This window comes from Leptidea sinapis, chromosome 19 (genome assembly GCF_905404315.1).
Source record: "Leptidea sinapis chromosome 19, ilLepSina1.1, whole genome shotgun sequence".
Taxonomy (NCBI): Eukaryota; Metazoa; Arthropoda; class Insecta; order Lepidoptera; family Pieridae; genus Leptidea; species Leptidea sinapis.
In genome coordinates this window covers 8,987,169-9,010,990 of record NC_066283.1, presented here as the reverse complement: position 1 = coordinate 9,010,990, position 23,822 = coordinate 8,987,169, and the positions used below count along the sequence as shown (strand labels likewise).

The 23,822-nt window shown below is 33.2% G+C and overlaps 1 protein-coding gene across 2 annotated transcripts in view; it reads left to right on the top strand.

The window, feature by feature from the left end:
* Positions 1 to 23,822, top strand: part of LOC126969769 (paired box protein Pax-6-like) — a 69,689-nt gene that overhangs the window by 8,691 nt on the left and 37,176 nt on the right. For both annotated transcript variants that reach the window (XM_050815329.1, XM_050815330.1), the window contains exon 2: positions 12,734 to 12,919. In XM_050815329.1, coding sequence (XP_050671286.1) covers positions 12,734 to 12,919 — 186 coding nt within the window. The remainder of the gene's footprint in view (positions 1 to 12,733; positions 12,920 to 23,822) is intronic.

Below are 23,822 nucleotides of genomic sequence, written 5' to 3'. Positions count from 1 at the left end.
CATAACGAGTTGACATGGCAGGCATCGTACTGCCTCAATCGATAAATAAAAGACCTAAACTTTTGTATAAAATAAACTTCAAACAATCAAAAGTAATCCTTTTTTTATTAAAACAAATAAAAAAATGCTCGGTGAGAATGAAATTTAATTATTACTTTCAATTAATTACACATGACGTTGCCTACTTACAAACAGAGTTTTCCTGAATTTCTGGCTATTTACAAGGTTTCAATTTGAAATTGACAGACACAAACAGTCATGATACAGTCTGTTAATTAATTTAAAGCTTTCTGATGAACTATATTTTTTGTTTTCTTTTGTGGTGCGGTTAGGTTCAGAAATTTTATTTTTTAACATATTTTAAGATTTATCAATCTACATATAGTTTGGTGTCAAATGTCAAATAAAATTGTTAGCGTCTAGAAATTTAATTTGAGACAAAACTTTTTTTATCAATCTACATCAACATAATCAGATAGATAGTTAACAACTGTAGATTACCTACCAACTATAGTTAGCTAAAATTAAGTTTAAGTTTAGTTTTTACCTCCTGAGAAAGTTAGAAAGAAATGTAAAAATTCTAATTAGTTATTCATTTGAAACTATTCTTTCAATTTGATTTCTGAACGACGGGGGACACATCAAAGGAAAAACAAAATTGTTGGTTTTATTTAATTCCGAACACTTTCATATTTATTCACCTTTTAAACCTTCCCTGGACTTCCACAAATAATTCAAGACCAAAATTAGCCAAATCGGTCTAGCCGTTCTCGAGTTTTAGGGAGACTAACGAACAGCAATTCATTTTTATATATTATATAGATATGCATTGTTTCCTTGTGCGGTTACATAACTGTAACTCTTAGATAATTTATATGTCTAGATAGACTCTGTTGCTGCTAACCGATGAAAACAGGCCAGTCGCTATTTGTATGTCACTTTGTGTTAGTGTGCGTGCATTGCTTAAAATTGAGGTTAACTGTTAACCTCTATTTTATCGAGGTTTTTGCAGCTATCACAGTCTATCTAGACGTATAAATGGTCTAAGCTTCCCATTTTAACCAACCTGTGTGACCATCAGGAAACATTTCAACATCAAAATTTTTATAATGTACTCCTGGATTGTTGGGGATTTCTTATTGGGGAGTGTTCCGAAGAGCTGTAAGACCTAATTACATCTTTCTTCCACATACAACCAAAATATATATAATAATGTAATGAGATTCCTTGCGCGGTTATTCCAGGTCAAATATGTAGATACTTCTATTTAACGAGTATGAATTAGTTACGAATAAAAATATATCACATTCTTAAATGAATGAATGAATGAAAACTTTATTAATAACAAACACAAACCACACAGAATAATACAACTAAAAAGACTTAGAGGTAAAAAAGTAATTTTAAACTTATAGCATAAAAATATACAAATGATAAAAAAAAACAAATGTATGCATAATATTAAAGTGATTATCTTAATTCAAAAGTACTGTGTAGCAGTTATTGTTATCAAAAGGAACTGACTCAGTGTCATGCTGCATTCTTAGGTTGATGACTAGCAAAATGATAAAAAATGCACAAAAATATCCAATAATATTTAACAGCAAATGTATGAAATAACATAATTGTTGGGATAATGACTAATTAAAGGTCACCCAACAATGACAGCGGAGCGTTACAGAGCATCTACTCGGTAGGTAGAGATAATATGTTATTATCACTAATTATTTTTACCTTCGTCTGTTATATAATTATTGTATTATTATTTATATTATTTACTTGAGTTATATTTATTCGTAGCATTTTAAAATAGATTCTGTAAGGTGTGTTTATTGTAATAACAGTATATCTGAATATTATCATATACTTGCTTAGTGAATATATTACACGATATTTTGTGAACTTAAAAATGTCTTACCAGTCATATGTTATTGACAGAAATACGGGTATTTTAAGACAATATCTTCTGAAAACCGGACTATTTCCATAATATAGAATAGAGGAGTCCCAGGCCCATGGGTGTCGTAAGAGGCGACTATGGGCTTTTTAGAAGTGGGAGAGTCACGCTGCCGTCTTTTGACGTCAGCAAAATCGGGCCAGACTCGTCCGGGGTACTTTCTACACTCGCACAGAATACCGGCGTGAAGTAGCGGCCTAGTGCCGCTTTGTTTCGCATAGGTTAGTGTCGAGGACCGGAGGCCTTGATTTTAAATGAGCTAAATAGCTTCGTCCTTAATGATTAATATTTATATTTCTTGGATTTCATTAACTTATTTATGGAAAGTTTTGTTAATCTTTCATTCTAATCCACTGTAAGGGATGACATTATATTTATATTTTAGGCGAGACATTGTATGAATAACTTAAAAGCTTATTCTTAACTACAAGGATTTCTAAGTTGGACTGGTCAAAGGCCCCTCCAAAGATTGTCACGACGATTGATCCCTGTGCTGCCCTAATCCAACCTATTGCTGCAATTTTGACCAGATCGTCGGTCAATCTTATGGGGAGCCTACCTACGTCTTCCGGTACGTGGTCTCCATTCGTAGACCTTACTGCACTTATCTGTCCGGCTATCTATTTCAGTTTAGCAACCATCTGCGCTATGTCTGTGACTTTGGTTCTCCTACGGATCTCCTCAAATCTGATTCGATCTCGCAGGGAAACTCTGAGCATAGTCCTGTTCACTGCCCTCTGAGCGAACATGAGCTTCCTCATCAGGCCCATAGTAAGCGACCATCTCTGCATACCGTAAGTCATCACTGGAAACACACTGGTTAGAAACTTTCATCTTCAAACACTGTGGTATTCGGGACGAGAATATTTTACGGAGCTGATGAGATTATACATAATAGAAAAGTATGTAAATTGATAAAATTGTGTTGTCATAAAACACGAAATAATATAAACAATTATTAAAGCTATGATAATAAATTTGTAGCACTCGAAAAAACTTTAGACGAACATAATTATAATAAATAATGTTATGAAAATATGTCGCAGTATAACCGCACCGTGATGCGAGCAATTAGTTTAGACTTATACGAGTATACATTAGTACATCACAGAAAGTGTTTATGCCCAATTGTTTACAGCCGTCCATATATAGTTGGAAATATGGATATTAATTAATATTATATATTCTTTTGAATGGATCTTCCATTACGTTGCTAAAAATTGGTATAATATATCCTTTGATCAATAAATTTTACTACTGTAGGTACGCCTGCAACGACACCACTACTGTGTCTGCGTTCAGTTTGGTCCCTTAATTCAAATTCAAATAATATTTTTATTCAAGATAGGATTTTAAATCACTAATTGAATGTCTAAAGCTACCATTGTTAACCTACCACTAAACAATATATGGAAACAGTATTATACATTTCATTTAAATTTTGTGAAGAATTGATTCTTACGAACCAAATATATACAAAAAAAACATACTTATATGTTTATATCAAATTTAATGAAACTATTCTTTACGTTACAGAAAATATATTTCGAGCTAAATGCGGCAATTTTGTTAGATATATTAGTTTAAGTGCTTAATGAAAATTATATATATTAGTATAACAAGAGATTAATCAATTTTAATTGAACTTTTGACGAAGCGATTCATTATATTATTAAAAATGTTTCCCATTCATATGTAAAATGTTACCAAATGTGTTATATCAGGTGCAATATTGAATTTAATTAGGTTCCATTCAAGTGATGGCTACGCATAATAATAAGCTGGTTTTAAAACAGACCGAAGCGGCTTAATTAATGAACAAATGCGGCGCTAATGTGTTTTAAGACATAAACGCATGCGGTGTAACACTTGTTCATATTAAACTTAAAACGTGACAGTAAGTGTACTGAGGGGAAAAAAGAAAATGAATGGAACCGCTTGTTAGTCATATGCTGATTTTTCTTAATACGAAAATCACGTCTACGTAAGGATCATTTTTGAAGAGAAAACTTTTTTAGCCGCGTTGTGCACTTTTTGGTAGGGGAAATCTTATGACTTTCCTCTATCCTGACTCACTACACTCCGACCATTGCCTGGTCAGGAGTGTAGTGACTATTCGACGCCAATGTCGCAGATCACCAGCGACCCGCCGCGTTTGGCACTACAAGTCAGCAGATTGGGATAGAATGCGTTCCCTTTTTGCATCCTACCCTTGGGGCAAGGGTTGTTTCCCTTCGGATGATCCTAGTGCCTGAGCCATTGCAGTAGCCGATGTGATACTGCAGGGCATGGATATTTTTATACCAAGCTCTGTAGTACCGATCGGTGGCAGATCACACATCGACGCGTCAGTTAAAGCAGCATCTGACTGCAAAAAACAGGCGTATCGAACTTAGGTTGTGGCGCTGCAAAGTTCTAAAGAGAAAATATAACCGTGCCTCCAGATTTTTTAAGCGGCAAATCGCCCGTGCGACGTCAATGCACGTCGTCAAAATCTGCGAGCAGCTTTCCAGTTACCCGACCGGAACACGCAAGTTCTGGTCGTTGTCGAATGCTGCTCTTGGTAACTTCAACCAGCCGTCTATGCCACCGTTGCACATGAGGAATGACACCCTGGCCCATACGTCAAAAGAGAAAGCCGATCTCCTGTGCACTCTTTTTGCCTCCAACTTGACTCTTGAAGACAACGGAATAACACTGCCGACCATCCCGCGGTGTCAGAGCTCAGACAAAAAACTAAAAAAATAAATATAAATATATATAATAAGATACTTTTTGGATAGGTGAAATCTCGTGAGTTCGCGTCGAGGAAATGCTTACAGCAGTATTTCTGTAGCTATACGGCTGCCGTATTATATAGTATATATACAATAGTACAACATTAGTCCTGTGTATATCTTATAAGAGAATGGATTTAGTGAAAAGTTCAATGTATTGAATTATACTGTGCATTGTTGAAATAGTATTTTTGTTTAATTATTATAGTAAATTTAAATCATTATTTGATTTTTTTTAAACAATACGATATTACAAATTTTCACTTCAATTTCACTTCTATCGGCAGTCTCTACAACTGCTAATTTTTCGATAGGTGGAAAATACATTCACGTTCTTATACTGTGTTTATATAGGCCCATATGTCGGACTCAGATCAAATTCGGTCAAAATCGGCTCGCAGTTCAATAGCTCTTCCAGCGAATCGGGCAGTGTCAAAGCTTAAATTATATAGCTCACAGCGGAGAGCAACAACAGTGGGCTGCGGAGAATAAATATTAGTTTATTGATAACTGGATTTTGTGTGAATCAACGTGTTAATTGTATGTATGTATGTGTGTAACTGAGTGTGTAAGTGTATGTATTAGTGTGTACAGCAACAAGTGGCAGCAGAACAAGATACTCCTTCCTATCGACCATCTCTTAACAAATTCAAAATATTAACAAGATAATACGACTTGCGATACAATATTAATACATCAATAATGGATTCGCTTTAATTATTTTAATTAATTAGCTAAAAACATGGCCACCATGCAAATAAGTATATTATTTAAGAAGTAAATAGTTTTATATCTTGTACGAAGGCACGGAACGAACGAGCGGTTTTACAACATTAGTAAATATAAATATTCTTTCTTCAATGAGTAGCCTCAGCGAAAGCCTTCTTTTCATGAATAAATCAATGTATGCGCCCACCACAGTGGTTCGTTCAGCTTCGATATGGTAATCGGATTCGTTTGCTATTATTAAGGACATCGTTTTAACATTGGTATCCAATTATACCGACATTTTATTAAACGATATATTGAACCGTTGCAACAGATACGTTAAATATTTAAATTAATATCAGGAACGCACTTTCCCTTCAATATCGTAAAACAAAACGGGTTTGCAGATTCATTCAAATATTTACATCTCAGATCTAAACAGTATAAACAGACCCAAATAATCTGGCATGTATATCTCACAAGAGTAATATTCAGCTCAATACGACCTAAGCCAGGGGGCTATTCTTGGTTTTGCTCGAATTTAAAGATGAATGGTGGATCGCTTCCAAGTCATGTATGAGAAGACATGCATAAGAGCTGTGAATAGCGGAAGCTTAAGAAATTTGTTAGGACCGTAGTAAATGAAGGTCCGCTATCTTTGCCTATCCCTCTGTGAACAGCAAACATAAGAACATGTGTTCTATATATAAAGCATTTAAACAAAAATAACTGGGGAAAAAGATGCATCTAAAATGGACGACCATAATTATACACCAGGCTAGTCATAAATACTGTTACAATAAAAAAACTATGATAATATAATGTTTGAATTTGGAACCTGTAGTTCTAATAAAATGAATATTGTGTTTTTTTTGGCCAATCTTTGTGATGTTTTCTTGCAATATTAAAATGTAGTAATAAAGAGAACCGAAATGCTATGATAACATTATAAAATGTAGGCATGGAGCCATTTGCAATTCTCGAAACTCTTCATCTGCTTGGTATTAATCGAATTTTTGTGTACTGATTCGTATAATATAACTGTGTTTATGTTTGTAACACTTGCACTTGCAAAGGTCACCAAAGCAATGAAGAAAACAATTTTAAGAAAACCTGTCAGAATACGAAATATTCTATCTAGGGAAGTGAAAATACCAAGGTCGTGTATTTAAATTAGGTTGTAAGAGGTCGTTACTTACCGATAATTTGGAAATGGATAGCATATGGTATTTTAGTGACGATAGTGAACATGAGATTATGAGACATTATTGAGATATTTAAGAGCCATCTTCTTCCTGTTACTTTTGTGTAACAGTGATGTGCGCGCATCTTAAATTTTCACTCTCATAATTTTTTCTTTAAATAATTTATACATCTAGATAGCGTCTCTTGCTGTTAGACAAACGATGAAAACAAACCAGGAATATTAGTTAAGTGTGCGGCTACTCTCTACTACACTCGCGAATTGTATGTCACTTTGTTTTAGTGTGCGTGCATTGCTCAAAATAAAGGATTTTCGGTGTGAAAAAACTCAGTAACCAAATATCAATGCAAATAATCCTCATTTCTTCAAATAGAAAATCGCTCCATTAAACATTTATTATAAAGCACATTTTAATTATAATTTGAATGTGATTTTTAATAAAATTAGCACACCAGATTATACTGAGCTTTCGAAGTAAAAGTTGTAAAAAAAATTCCTCAATAAATTCTGAATGAGAGCTACAAAAGATCAATTTAGATATTATTGATAACATCGTACGAAATGTTCACTTGGTATTTGCACCTCAAGATCAAGTCATTTTACACACAATTTAACTGAAATTGCTTTGGTTCGCATTTAAAAGGCAAATTGCACAAGATCTGTGTTTATTTTTGCTCATATCCATACGTAATAATCATCAATTTCTTGCACCGTTCCACAGAAGTGATACAGAATGCAATTTTTGTAAAATAAAGTAGAATTTTGTGAATATGCTTTCGTTTATTTGTAATTTACACTAAAGTTGGTACAGCTGTGTGATGTTAACTAACTCGAGACTCGGAGCTTTAATTTTTTTGTAGATTTTGTTATTTATTACTAATTTTTCTTGTGAATACAATTACTAAGACCATTATCATTGTGTATATATTCTGTGAAATTATAATTTTTTAAATATGCAGCGCTTAAAACTGATCTGATTTTCTATAAAACCTATACGATAAACGATAAATATAAACGAAAACTATTACATATACAGGATGTAATCGTTAAGTGTGACCAAGTGATAATTCTGTAACTATTACAGATATCAAAAAACTTTATGGATTCAGTAAAATGACATCAATAACCTTTAAAAATCAAACAAGAAAAATCCAAAATTTTGTATTTAAACACTTCCCATACGTTTAGTATGACATTAGCTCATAGGTTTTAGTTGCCTTACTTTAAAATATTATTTTAGCTTGGTACTGATATTAAAGGAAAGTCTTTATCAACCTAATAAAGTAATAAAACTATCTTTTTATTGAATAATATTTATTTCTTAGTAAGTTCGAAATTTGAATTCAAAACAGATGTTTGAAGTGATGTCCTTGTTGTGCGATACAATGACCTTTCTCACAATCTCATACCTAAATGTATGGGAGTGTTTAATATCACTAAGTTATTGATGTCTTTTTTTTATCTGTAATAGTTACGGAATAATAGCCTGGCCACACTGAACAATTACAGGCTGTATATATGTCTCTACTTCATTCAAGAATTCACTCCATAACTGACCAGTTTATACGAAAACCCCCTTTACATGAGCTGTTACGAAGATGGCAATGTTTTTCTTACTGTATAATTTGCATCAAGTTACATGCAGCTGTGATAATAGTATGCCAGGCCCAATATTATCTCATTGACTTCAATTAATAAAAGAAAATAAGTATCGAATAAAAACTAATTAATGCTAAGTTACGACCATAACTTAATAAATTATGGGAGCTTTTTCAACTAACGAAATGCATCATTAATGACAGAATTATGCAATATTAAAGTATTTTCATGGAGATATTGATCTTTAAGGCGTATTTGCTCATATTAGCATAGGTATTGTGTTAATAGCGATGAATGATAACAAGATAAATAATTTAAAATTAGCTACCCTTTCTTTGGTTTCGTACCTAAATGAGCAACCAAGGGGAGATATATTACTAATGGGTTAGTTAACAAGTTTTAACAATAATTTTTGAAAAAGTATCAAAGATATTAGCGAAAGCTCCTTAAATTCGGAATGACGACAACTATATCTAGACAATAAAAAAATGCAATTGCTCGCTTCGTGGAGCCCTTTTTATAAGTAACAATATATAGTATACTTAACAAGATCACACGATAAAAGTTAATTAAAGAATTTAGAATTCCTTAATAGTATTTGAGTAATTGACGAAAAACTATTATGCTGCCTTTCGGTCATCTTAATTTGTAAATAACTATTGTAATTTTTTACGTCAAAAATTATAATCTTTTTTGAATTTGTTGACTAGCCTGATACTGTCTGAATTTACTATTACTGTTATGTTAATGCTGTTATGTTACAGTGTGCTGTCTGTTGGTTCGTCTGTCTGTCAACTGCCTGTTTTTCATAATCCATAAGTGTTGGATAGCTGACATTTTGTCATGGTATATATTAATAAATAACGGCATCGAATGAAATACATACAATCGAAGTAAATAGTGACATGAAACCCTTCATGCGACTCCTACTTGACCGGTTTCTTTGTGTGAGCCACTCATGGACGGGTATCACTTAGTAGTAGGCGATCACCTCCAATTACACCAGAGATAACGTGTTCTATAATATGTTGGCAAAGTTACGTATGTATCTTTTATACCAAGTTCCTGCCCAAATATTATTTAGCTTCGAGTACTAACATCTCAACAATTCACATTAACAAAAAATAAATTGAACGATATTTAACCGACAGAGACAAATAATTGATTTTATACAAATATGACAAGATTAAATATCCGAATCGTTGCTAATTTTTTTTTTATGGAATAGGAGGACAAACGAGCGTACGGGTCACCTGGTGTTAAGTGATCACCGCCGCCCACATTCTCTTGCAACACCAGAGGAATCACAAGAGCGTTGCCGGCCTTTAAGGAAGGTGTACGCGCTTTTTTTGAAGCTACCCATGTCGTATTGTCCGGGAAACACCGCACAAGGAAGCTCATTCCATAGATTTGTAGTACGAGGGAGAAAGCTCCTTGAAAACCGCACTGTAGAGGATCGCCACACATCCAGATGGTGGGGATGAAATCTTAACTTGTGGCGTGTCGTGCGAAGGTGGAATTCAGCGGCAGGAATAGGTTAAACAGCTATTCGGAACACTCCACGTGATAAATGCGGTAGAAGACACACAATGAAGCGACGTCTCTACGCAACGCCATGAGATCCAGCCGTTCAGATTCGTTCGTTCTGAGTCCCCGACAATTCGAGCTGCTCTACGTTGCACGCGGTCAAATGGATCGAGCAGATACTGGGGTGCGCCAGACCAGAGATGACAGCAATACTCCATGTGTGGCCGGACATGCGCTTTGTAGAGCGCTAGAATGTGGGCCGGCTTGAAGTATTGCCGTGCTCTATTGATGATATAATTTTATTAACAATAGAAAAAATTGTGGCGAAGTAACACAATGAAAATAATGAAGTCATAAAAAGTAAAGAGCCACAGGTCACAAGAGGACGCGCCATACAGAACGCCAGTCAATACATTCTAATCAGTGATTTATTGGTCCTAATCCCTGGCTCAGCACAAATAAGCTATCTTGTTGACTTAATGCGGTATCAGGCCGGGCGTGAAACTCCCGCGCAACACTAAGTGGTCCTTCCAGTTTCCACTCGAAATATTTTAATAAGGCCTCACTGCTCACGCACCCAAATAAAAACATACACGCACTCAAAGACACGGACTCTCATTCCCGACTCGTTCTACTCTACAGTATTTATAATAGCAGCGACAGTAAGACTCTACATTTTCGCTCTAAACGGTGTTAATTTATTGACCGTGGGCAGATAATATCACTTTTTTCTACTATTATTGAAGCGATTACATCAGAAATTATTCGACGACGTCAGTCGTAAGTGCTGCGTACGACTCCGGTGCAAGGGAATTAAACCTTTTAATCGCTGTTAATACAATCTGTTTTTGTACGCCGCTTTCTGCATCAGTCCGTATTACCTTTCTTGACGAAATCACCTTATGGTCTCGCTAATAAAAAGTGTTAAGTTATGGACAAGTTATGCCACTTGCATTAATTTCGATGCTTAACCTGATAAACAAATTATAGTGTGTTAAGTTAATAGCTTCATTTATAATTGGGTTTCTTACGACTCTTTTATAATACTACATTAACCGCGAATAGCTTTAAGCTTCACAAATTATGCAAATTCCGAAGGAGATTGAGACTAAAATTCGTACAAAGTTGTGCCCTTTCAAAGAGATCTTCGAAAGTAAATAAGTTTCCACATACAGATCCAAAATTAGTGCAAATTACATACAGTACAAATTCGTTTTCTGTGGACTTCAAAATGGCTGAATCGATTCGATATTTTTCAGTGTCAGTGATGTTATGTTGAAGTTACAGGTTCTTAAGAAAATATTATATTATAAATAAAATAACCAAGAACACAAACTACATAATCTGTGTATACGAAAGATTCAATAATATATGATGAAACAAACATACACATAAGCATATTGTTCATTTAGAAATATCAGAATAAAGATCTAGAATATAGAAAGGTATCACTCTACATTCAAATTGTCTACGAAGTAGTATACGAAGAACTTTCTTCGTATAAAGAAAGGCTAACATATTTTAATATACATAGCTTGAGCCAAAGAAGAGATTTGTTGGATTTTATGTTTCTATATAAGAGCCTTAACAACATCTATGATAATCCTGATTTAGTTTCCAAGATTAAATTTAATGTTCCCTTTCAATATCCCCGCAAAGCAATAACACTTCTTTAAAGACCTTTTCGAAAAACTGTTCTCGGCAATAACTCACCAATTTCCAGGATGTCTAAAATACTAAACGATAGTTGCAAATATTTGGATCCTCTCGGGGACTCACTCAAAACATTCCGAAGTAAAATTTTATTATGTTATAAATTAAATAATTTGTAATATTAACAAAATATATTTTATACACTGTGTTTTTTTTTTCGGTAATAAGTTAATACGTTTTTTAAATTATGTATAAGTATGTACTTCATTTGATATAAATATTTGTAAGCTTTATATTAATTGCATGCTGTATCTACCTTAAACGATAATGCATTTAGAATTAACTTTAGATTAAATATTTTATTGTTGCTTGAATTAATGTAATTATCACTGGTGGATCGAATAAATAAAATAAAAATAAAAAATAAAAATTGTCCGTTTTATGTCACTATACGCGCGCATCGTAAGCATTCACTTTCATAATTTTATCCTTAACGCGCTAAAAATAATACGTTACTAATAATGTGCGGAAAATATAACGAAACGGCTCTAGCCATCTCTTGACTCATAATTAGCGTTAGAGTAAGTTCATCACACTTATTATCTTCACTTGAATTCATTTGTCTTCACTTGAACCCATTATTTTTCAAAATCGATGACGAACAACAAACAACAATAATTTAATTTTTTCCCGCGTTAAATTGTTCATTTTTTTGTCAATAAGCAACATTCTATTTGCAAGCCAGATCGAAATTTAAATAAAACCTTGTGTTAAATTTTATGTTCTTATATACCTCCTTGGTTGCATGTTCGGAGTAAAAGATCGTTCCATTTTTGAATTACGTGACAGATATGAGTTAATTATGTATATTGTAATTTATTTGGTCGATAAATCAAAGAGGATGTAAATACTAAGTAATAAGAGGCGGCACTGCAAAATAAAAAATTGAAATTTGGTTTAGTATGAAACATGCAGTGATTTGACATAAGTTTGAAATAGTTATTACAATATTATGGCGACGAAGTATAATCCAGCTAAGTTTGAAAGCGAACTCTTGGTTAAAACGCAGTAGATTTCGGCTATCTCCGTTTTTCACAAGATTAAAGCCGTCATCTGTAAATCTACTACGCTTTTTTCTTAGAGAGTTTCGCTAGGCTCCGATAAACCACAACATATAATATAGTTTTTAATACAACTTTTGCCGGCCGCTGTTCGCATGTATTTGTCCAGTACAGCAATTTCGATTTATCTTGACGAAGGTTGTCAAAACAATATTCAAATTACTAAATTTCCTAATATTATTTACAGTTCCCGTTTCCCCTTCATCATCAGGCGGTGGTTCGGGCACTGCTCTGTACCCAGGCGCGGCGTCTCATCCACTGTCATCTCTGCTCTCACAACAGAGACTGCTGGAGTTATCCAGATTTGGTCTCAGACATTACGACATTGCCCACCACGTTCTATCTCAACAAGGCGCAGTCACTAAGCTTCTTGGTAAGTTACGTCTATTTAATTTGCTTAAGAGGTTTGTTCATTAATACTAATATACACATCTTTCATACTAATTTATTATTTATAGTATATTATTTTCTTACCAATTAATGACCTAAATTTCATTATTTTGTAGATATTATATTCAATTCTTTTTATAAATCATCATGACGTACGGTATATTGCTGTGGCATTATGCTGCTGACATTGATATAGTATTTGCTCTGCAAAACAGAGCTGTTCATGCTATAGTTATCATGTAAAAAAAATAAAGAAATAGATATTATGGCTGTTCATTGGCAGTACATTTATAGTTATTTTCATTATTATAACAATAGAAATGAGGGATTGCTTGTAACTAATTCTAGTAGGCTTCATAAGATACATAGCATTAAGGGTAAATGTAAACACTTTTATAATAAAGTCACAGCCACTATTCAGGCATTATCTATAAATAAATTAAAATGTTTTATTAAAATTTAAAATGGCTCTGTCGTCCTCCACTCCACAGCTGAATATCTAAGTGATAGGGCAGCCTGGGACCAGATTATGATTATTTTATAACAATAGCAATGACAGTCACCTAGAGACAAAAGATGTTAAGTCTCATTTGCCCAGTTATTTCACTACCTACGGCGCCCCTCAAACCGAAACACAATATTGCTTACACATTACTGCTTCACGGCAGAAATAGGCACCGTTGTGTACCCATAATCTAGCCGGCACCCCGTGCAAAGGAGCCTCTCACTGTTAAAATAAACGCCTGCTTAAATAAACGAACAAACGGATACACTCACTGTGTTTCATATCAGACGCTTCTTAAATACACACAATAAATGTAATATATAAAATAACACTATTATGCTGTAGTCTGTAGTCGGAATAGCCATGGGAAAGCTAAAATTTGCCTTCAGCGATAATAATTGATAAATCGTATTCTGCCTACTGGATATCATTTCCACTGTAATTAAAGCAGTTTATATTTATTGCGGTCTTCGGTGCTGTATTGATTTATATAAGCGATATTAAAGAGGCTAGCGGCTAGCTCCGTCGAAGCCTTGTGGCCCGTTATTGCACTGATCAAGTTATTGCCAATAATTACTTTAAACGATCAATATGGCGCTCGATTACTTCATTCTTCTTTACTTACCTGTATAAGAAGCGCAAAAAGAGTTTATATTTGTTAAGTAGGCTTATAAATTGTAAGGTTTAGTATTTAAAGCAATTTTTGTATTTGGAATTGATAAATAAAACGATAAATATGTCTAGGTTTTGAAGATATCATTTTAGTATTTCTTTTTACTATCGCGAGTGATATATATTTAAATGAAACGCTTTTGAAGAATTAAAACGCGTGTAATAGTTAAAATAATAATAAAAATGAAACTTTTACGCAAAAACGAATGTTAAAACATAGTTACAATTACATGCGTTTTAATAATTTAAAGTGTTTTATTTAAAAGATTTTTTAAATCCTTGTTAAGAGTATGACAGAAGACAGACAAAGCATCATAATAAAACTGACATTACGGCCAAAGCTAAGATTTGAAAAGCCTTCCCAACGGTATAATATTTTTCAATTCATTTATTAACATCAATTAAAAGATGTACTGCCAAAGCATTGCTTAGGCAGTACCTCTGTTGCATCAGCTAGTATATATAAGTAGATAATATATAACAGAATGGTTTGAACCATTATTTTTAACCTCAGTAATTGGTTTGGAAAGTTTCTTCTGAGAAGACTTAGTGAGAAACTCATTATATACTCTGAAGATAACATCGATCTTCGTGAATCTTACTAAATGATCTATGAATTTAAATATTGTACATGTCCTTAGTACGCATTATAAAATCACCTATCGATGCAACCATTTTAAAGTTTCAGCTCTCTGCTTTTGGTATATACATAACAGACATTCAAATATTTTGTACAAGTGCTAATCCAGAAAACATTGTTTTGCTATATAAATTAAGAACACCGCGCCCGCTCATTGTATAAATTGTCATCATTTGTATTTGTATTGTGAATATATTATAGATATTTCTAATTCAAAAAAATATACTTTTCTGATAAGTAATCACCAACATATGATAAACTAAAACTTTCTCTGAAACTCGCTGCAATCTTATGGTATAAGTATTATTCCGATCGGTTCAGTAGTTTAGCAGTAGAACTGAACAGAAAAACGCCTCCTAATTTATTAGTAATATCTGGACGACCGAACCTTGCTCGGATTTTCAGGAAAGTACAAAATTTGAACAAAAAAGCTATAGGTACATCTGAATTCCAACCAGGGTCTTCTGCTTTCCGGATCACCCAATGTCTCATCTGAGATGTTTGTATATAGTGGCGAAATTTACCTTTGTATTTTTGAATTTTATTTAAATCGTTGGAGCCATTTCCGAGATTCAGATTATATATACAATAATTGCTCATTTAAAGGTATTAGATAAGATAGATTATGATCTGTAACCAGCCTTAGAAGATTATCTTATGTGTAGGGTTAAGGCGAGCATAAGAAGCTATTGAATAATTCACAGTTTGAAATATTGTTTATAAAATTTTAGCGTTATAATGCAAATTGCCAAGGTATCCGAATACCCTATCATTAGAGTGCATTTTCAAATCAAAGATACGAATGTGCTAAATGAACTTTGGTGATTTGTCGAAAGCCGCGTCTTGAGAGCTGTGTTTATCCGAGTCTTAATGATACGCTCGGAACGAAAATCTCAATTGCAATTAATCAGCGATAAGAGATCTGGCCTGAGAGTTGCTATTGACGAAAGCTTAGATCCTAATCGATTCATAAGACTTGCAGCGTGTTAATTATAAGCCACTGCACTGCGGTCGTCTGCGAGACAGCCGCCGGCGGTTGATACCTCTACAATCTATGGTTATTATCAAAACAGTATCTGTAGGTTTGATCACGGCTATGATATTACTAATTCTGAATGTCACTGTTGACTGCAACTGTAATATAATCGTTTGGACATCTGAAGGTATTCACGAAATTCATCGTAGTAAGAGTTATAGACTTAGAATGGGTTGTAGCATATTCATTGTTAAAGTTAAGGCAAATTTAACATTTACAGTAACGCTGAATTTTACATAGACTGCAGAATGTGTTGCATCATCGTATTCCTTAGCATAGTTAAAGTTAAAAAGTGAAATATAGGGTCAATATCGAATATTTATTTGAAACTATTGACAGGTCGCTTTTTAGCTATTTAAACATTAACAATAGCTTTAACCGACGCAGATTGAACGGTTACGGTTAACAGTTGAAGTGATGACGTCATCTAAAAAATGTTTGTTATAGTTTAAGTTATTTGGTGCAACTCAGACTTAGGAGTAAATGTTAAACAATGCTGACTTTTTACGACTTGTGAATCAAAATCGGTTATAGCCACAATAGATTCGTTTTCCTTTTCTATCTTACTGTGTCTACGTTACAGATGCTCTTCTATCTCGCACAATTAGTTATTTTGTCTGAACGATAGTATATTGTAATAAATCTGTGATTTAATATTTTGTTGTTTAATGTTATCTAATTTATAATTCACTAGTTCAAATCTGATTGAATAAATGTAAAGTATAATATGAAGCAGTAATTTTATTTCAAAATAAAAATAATCAAAAATATCTATACTAAATGTGGACCGAATGTGTACTGCTCTAACAATAAGTGAGCTATTATGGAAGAGTTGATAACAAGAATATTGCAGACAAAAGTATGTATTGTCAACATATCTCTCTGGCCATTCTTTTAGTAATAGAAAACTGTAAAATAAATTCTGTGAAGTTTTAATTGCATATATACGCCCGAGCCTTGCTCGGATTTTAAGAAGGTACAAAACTTGAACAAAAAAAAACTAATAGGACATCTGCAGTCGAATCGGGGTCTTCTGCTTTCCGGATCACCCAATGTCCCATCTGAGCTATTATAGTCTTGTATATAGTGGCGTAAATTTCCTTTGTATTCTAATGTTATTGTATCAGTTTCTCATTAAAACACGGATAAAACTACTGAAAACGTAACGTAATTGACAGCGTCAATTATGAATTTGCCAAAGCTATAATATGTTTAAAAATTAGAAAATAATTCAATATATGGAGATTTAGTTATATTAGTGGTTCCACAGAGTCTTTTTATTATAACAAACCAGCGTACTAATATGGTAAACAATTTAAAAACAGGATTTGTTTAAAGATATGATTTATTTTATTTACTTATGTACTAGCTGATGCCCGTGACTTCGTCCGCGTAGATAAAGGGTTTTTAAAATAATTGAAAACTTTGGAATTGAACATTATCTCATGTCCTATTAGAGTTTCAGTTCCCGATAGCGCTCCCGTTCCCAACATATTACATATATTAATATGAATCTTATTTCGTGGAAGATTGCTATGGCAAACAAAACCTTCTATTGGTACAGTTTTAGCTCATCAACGTGAATTACAGTTTTTCACAAATCCCGCGGGAACTATGGATTTTTCCCGGATAAAATGTAGCAATATTTATCAAAATCGGCTTAGTTATATATAGCTAACAAACAAACTTACATTCACACTTGCAGTCAAAGGGTAAATTCTATACGTTTAAAATTTAGTAATAGTATTGTCGTCGTTCTTTGACACGTGCTCAAATTTTGAAGTAAATAGAATGTCTTGAAGTGAGTGAAAATCACGATCGAAGATTGTTACATACATACGGGGAAAAGTCACATAAACTTTATTTAATTAAGCTTAAATAACGAGCTTTTAAATCGTCACTACAAATATTCAAGTGTTTTAAATTCTTGAAGCTACTATATATTAGGAAAAAGTAGAGTTAGTAAGAAAAACATACAAGAAATTCAACGGCCACTCTTTTCAATCAAATACAATATTTTACAATAGTTGTAATATACATAACAAAGAAGTTTGTAAGGAGCTGCATCCAATATATGAATCGTGTTTAAATAATATCAAATATTACATAAAAAGTAATAAAGAATTAACTGTATAAATATAAATTATCGTATATTGGATGTATCAAACTTTAGAGCTTGAATTCATTGATTGTGTAATGATGCTTCATTATCATGATGGTCATGATCACTGACGCAATTAATAATTGCTTCCAACAAATGTTAGCCCTCCTTGTTTTAATCTATGTTTCATAACTTTTACACTACCCTTTGAAACCAAAAACCATGAATTTAATTGTCATCTTTTGTTGCTTTGTGCGCTATAATCTTTTTATTGTAACTGTTAGTAGTATCGTTTAACTATTAATTCAAACCTGTTCGTGGTCTAGTGACAGTGACATGAATTAATACCATGAATGATGCAATTAGGACACGAATTACTTTGTGTTTGTTCAAGATACGTGAAAGGATGGTTCAGAGCGCAGTAGCGCGTGGGTAAGCAAAACAGAACGTATAATCAGGACACTTTCAACCATAAACTTGCCCTTTATCTCTCTCTACAGAAGTTGTATATACTATTATTACGATGTGCCAGTCAGATATTATACGTATGCTTATATTACACCAACTATATATTTCTTAATATTCGAAATAAAGTATAGGTATTCTTATACTGTGGGATTAGGAAGCTCATTGTCGCCCAGAAGGCAATAGAAAGGGCTATGCTCGGAGCTTCCCTGCGAGATCGAAACAGAAATGAGGAGATCGTAGGAGAAAAGTCACTGACATAGCCCAGATGGATGCGAAATTGAAGTGGCAGTAGGCAGGGCACATAGCTCGAAGTACAGACGGCCGTTGCGGCGGAAAAGTTCTCGAATGGCGACCACGTACCGGAAGACACAGTGTTGATAGGCCCCCCACAAGATGGACTGACGATCTGGTCAAGACGGCAGAACACGTTGGATGAGGGCAGCGCAGGACCAATCGGTGGACGTCTTCCGGCTAAAATGATGATGATGGCATTATAGACAATGTGTTTGGAAAAATTCTTCGTATTTTTTTTGTTTATTCATTTTAATTTAAATTAGTTAAATGTTCGTATGTCCATTGCCAAACTTCTAAAGTTGCCACGCGTATCTTTTTGCGCAAATACATTCCGCATTCGCTCCTATTTTTTGTTACTGCGCCGCTATCGGCGCGTAATTTGCCATTTTTTTTAATTAAATGCGCTAATCTCCACTTTTTGTCATTAATCATTTCACTGTTATCTAGGTGTTACCTTACCTTAGGCTGTTATATAACATAAACCGAATAAAATTTAATTTTAATTTTACCAGTCGGAGGCTTTTTGCACAAGACGCGATTGGTGGGTCGTTGCATTTTACATTCTTGAAGTAGCAATATGCAAGCTATATTGTGTTTCAGTTTGAAGGATGAGGAAGGAGTAGCTTCTGAAGTTACTGGGCTAATTAAACATAGCATCTAATATCTCAAAGTGTCGAGCGATGCTGCTCAAAATTTTGGCTGAAATCAAAAATCAATTTGTATTTGACAGGCGTATCACTTGTTATCAGGTGAACATCTCGCTTGCCTCGAAACATTTTCTCATAAAACAAAACAGTTTAATTTAAGAACGGCCGTATTTATTTCTTTATTTATTTGGAATTTTTCTTAGACTAAAATCAGATTTGTTCTAAAGCCACAATATATTTCCAACTCAAATAGTTGCATGTTTGTTGTGTCAAGTTATTTGTCTTAAACCTCTATAATTAGTGCCATTTCAAGTGTTATAATATTTTATATGAACAAGTATACCTACTACTTATTTCCTTTCCCACTTCAGTCAGCACAAACAAGGCAATGTCGCGTTATTACACTGATGAAATTATATGTAGTCGAAGTATTGTCAATCAATTTTCGCCCGTGGTAATTTCGTAACGTCACATGTCTAGTTCCCACGGAAGCTTGCCTATGATCCGCCCAGGGCCGTCATGTAAAACCACTTAAGTATTTAACATAGGTACATAGCATAGCTTTACTTCAAAAGTTATTATCCAACTTAAATAACTCTCTCCACAATTGCTCGGAAATGACTGCTCACAAACAACAATTATTTTGTTTCGATAACTTTGCAAGTTAACGGAAACTTGATGTCGTCTGATACAGAAAACTTGATCGTCAGATTAAAAGCTTCTAAGCAATCAATAAGCTTCGCAATAAACTGTAATTTTCTATTTTTTTACAAGACCAAACTCACCTTCTTATTTCTGACATTAATAGCATAGCTTTATCAAATTGATTTAAATATTAGGTGCCGTTAGAAATTTTCTGTTATATAAAGCGAGACTCAGAGTAAATTGATTTGATTTATTAATGCAAAAACAATATTATCTATCATTAAAATTATGTTAACTGACTCAATATGTCTTAACATTAGGAATCTGTTGTATTTAACGGCTAAAACAAGCCACTTTTTCCTATTCTAAATAGTTTGAGATTAAAACCCTTTTCTAAATAAAAAAATTTCTATTTTAATAATAATTTGCAGAAAAGAGCCGCTCGTATTACGTGGTTAACAAAAACTCAATTACCCACCAATTTACGTGTAAATAAAGTAAGTTTAAGTTGTTTTCTTTCTATTTTTACAATTAGGAACAAGAATCTATTAAATGTCTGCAAGGTATTAACTATTTACATTGTTATTAAAAACTGAACGCTTCGTAATAAGTCTATTGCATTTACAACAGGCGTGTACTAGCATTACGATATCAATTGGTTACAGCATTTCTTTTTTAAGACAACACGGGTGGGCTTATGAGATTGAAAGATTTTGTTTTCACTTACAATACTCAGATAAAAAATTAAAATTGAGAACAATGTATATTGCCTTTTTCAGGTTGATACAACTTGGGTGCTTTGATAAAGCGATTAGGTATTAAATTTAATTTGTAACCAAAAATTATGAATGACCTCGTCTCGGGCTCCGTCCCAGTGCTCTTCCAACTGCCAACCGTTCGAGTGACGCATGGATCGTAAAGCTGATGTCTTGTTCAACTCTCAGGTTGTTATTGCAATAAGGTATTAACTCCTTAGAAGATTATTCATTATTTAGAAGGTGGCGAAGTTCTTTTAAATCTTATGGTAATTCATTGAAACATAGGAGGTTCTGTTAAGTTAGTTACTAATTAACTCACAAGCCTAATTGTCTTTCTATCCCATAAAATATCACCATGGATTGAATATAATTATATCTATTTGCTTTAAGGATGACCATATCATATTGCAACAATTGGTAATGAAGCGAAATCAGTTTGTAAAGGGGCTTTTACATCGGGAGGATAACTGATGAGAAACTCCCAGCCCATGTTTTTATATCATATTAGCAAAATTGTTTAGTTTACGTAATATAATATACACAATTTAAGATGGTCTGCGCAGAACCAGCCAAAAACCATGTATCTTCTGTATAATCTGCTATACTATAGTATGCCTTCTTTGTCAAAGCATCTTTGATCATTAAATATATATATATTATAATATATATACATAGCTGACCCGACAGACTTCGTACTGCCTCAATGGATAAATAAAAACAAAGACAAAACTTAAGATTTATCAATCTTCATAATATAGTTGGTTGTCAAATGTCAAATAAAATTGTTTGCGTTCAGAAATGTAATTTGTGACAAAGCTTAAGATTTATAAATCTACATAAAAATAGTCTGATAGATAGTTAATAAGTGTAGTTAATCTACCTACTATAGTTACCTAAAATTAAGTTTACTTTTTACCTCCTGAGTAAGTTAGAAAGATATAAAAATTCTAATTAGTTATTCGTTTTCAACTATTCTTTCAATTTGATTTCTGAACGATGGGGGAACATCAAAATTGTTGTTTTTATTTTCATGTTTATTCAAACCTTTTAAACCTTCCCTGGACATCCACAAATAATTCAAGCCCAAAATTAGCCAAAAAGGTCCAGCCGTTCTCGAGTTTTAGCGAGACTGACGAACAGCAATTGATTTTTATTTTTTATTTTTATATATATAGATACAATTTTTTTTTTAAATTTCTATAGTGTTCAATGAGTCCTAGTGTACTGTCAGATATTAGATTGTAAATAAGATTAGCAAGCAATATCAACAACCATTCTTGAATAATCATTACTGTCACTACCAATATAACTTTATTAAGTGGACTATACGTATATACATAAACAGCTGTAGAATTATTTTATAATTTATTTAGTTTTTGTGATTATTTATTTTGTATGTCAGCTTTACGCCTAAAACACAGGGTTATCCAGTTCAGGCACAATCTTAGGTGGCTTTTATGCAAGACGTTGTGCAATTTTTATTTTATTTTGAATAAAGCAGAATTGAAATTCAATTTTGCTCTAATTAAATAACAAACCATTAATATTGGGAGTGCCTGCTTGATTATGACTACCACAACGGTGCCTTTTTCTGCCATGAAGCAGTAATGTGTAAGCATTATTGTGTTTCGGTCTAAAGGGTGCCGTAGCTTGAGAAATTACTGGGCAAATGAGACTTAACATCTTATGTCTCAAGGTAACGAGCGCAATGCTACTCAGAATTGTTGGGTTGTTCCCAAGAATCCTGAGCGATGTTACATTATAGTGGGCAGGGCGTATCAAATTATCATCAGTTGAATGTTCTGCTCGTCTCGTCACTTGGGTCTAAATATTTAAAATATTATACCGAAATAATTAATATTTTGTCTGGAGGTTCATCTACCCTTCTCATTTGCTTTAATACTCTTTTCTTTGTTTAACCTTTATTTTTCTCTTAGTCAACCCAAATCATTGCATGTAGTCGTCAAGTAATTTTGATAATTGTATAGTATGGAGCTATTCTCTAACTATACTTAATTTGGTCATGAACGAAACGACATTTTGATAAGCTTACTTATACATTGATTCTTTGTACAATAAACGGAGTCATGGCGCGTGTAATTTCATATTAGACCGGTCATTTTATTTGGGTCTTATAATTTTTGGTGGTAGCTAATGACCAACTCCAAAGATTATATCCGTGGATCGTCACACAGTAATGAAGCCATATTACTTAAACATCGCTACTATCATCAAAATTGAATTATCTATAGTTGACATTCTTGCTATTCAAATGAAGCTTTTATTTTACGCTCCGATTCATTTGAATTTTTTATGAAATCTATTTTGTGGAATATTCACTTGCGTTCATCTTTTAGTAGGTTACTTAATATCATATTGTTTGTGTGGACTGCATCCTTCCCAAAAATATATTAATAAAATACTTTTATTTATATGTGCTACCTATTGATAGGTTTTAAGTCGGTGCCAAGCCCTAAACAAAATAAAACTTAATATTATAAACAGCTTACTTACTGTAATTATTAAGGTTGTACGGCCACGCGTGTCTGTCCGCTTTGGTTGTTTTGTTCTAGACGAAGCAATCCCGCTCAAAGTCACGCGTGGCGAGTGTAGGTACTTACTATTTACATACATTTACATTTGGCTTGGCACAGACTTCAAAGCTATCAATATATAGCACATACAAATAATAGTATTTATTAATAGTAAAGGTAAAGGCGTATTAAATAAAATTTTTAGTTAGGTATTTGATACTTTTCAGTTTTTGAAGTCGGTTTTTTAAATGTACTTTTTTTTATTTTTTCTTTTTAGTGTCAGATAATAATTATAATATATAGTCCACCTAAATCAATACTCCTATAAAAGCCGTACACAAAAAACAATTATATCATCGAGGTAAAAAAAAATTTCATAAAATGAAATCTACGGGGCCAAGCTATGTACAATTTTTATGGGACTAAATGGCATCTATTCTGCATCGAAAAATTACGTATATCGGATCATAAATTAGAGTAATCGATGTTCATACATAAACAAAAAAAAAAATACCGACCGAATTGATAACCTCTTCCTTTTTGAAGTCGGTTAAAAATCAAGTCAATATTGAATATTTTATAAGAA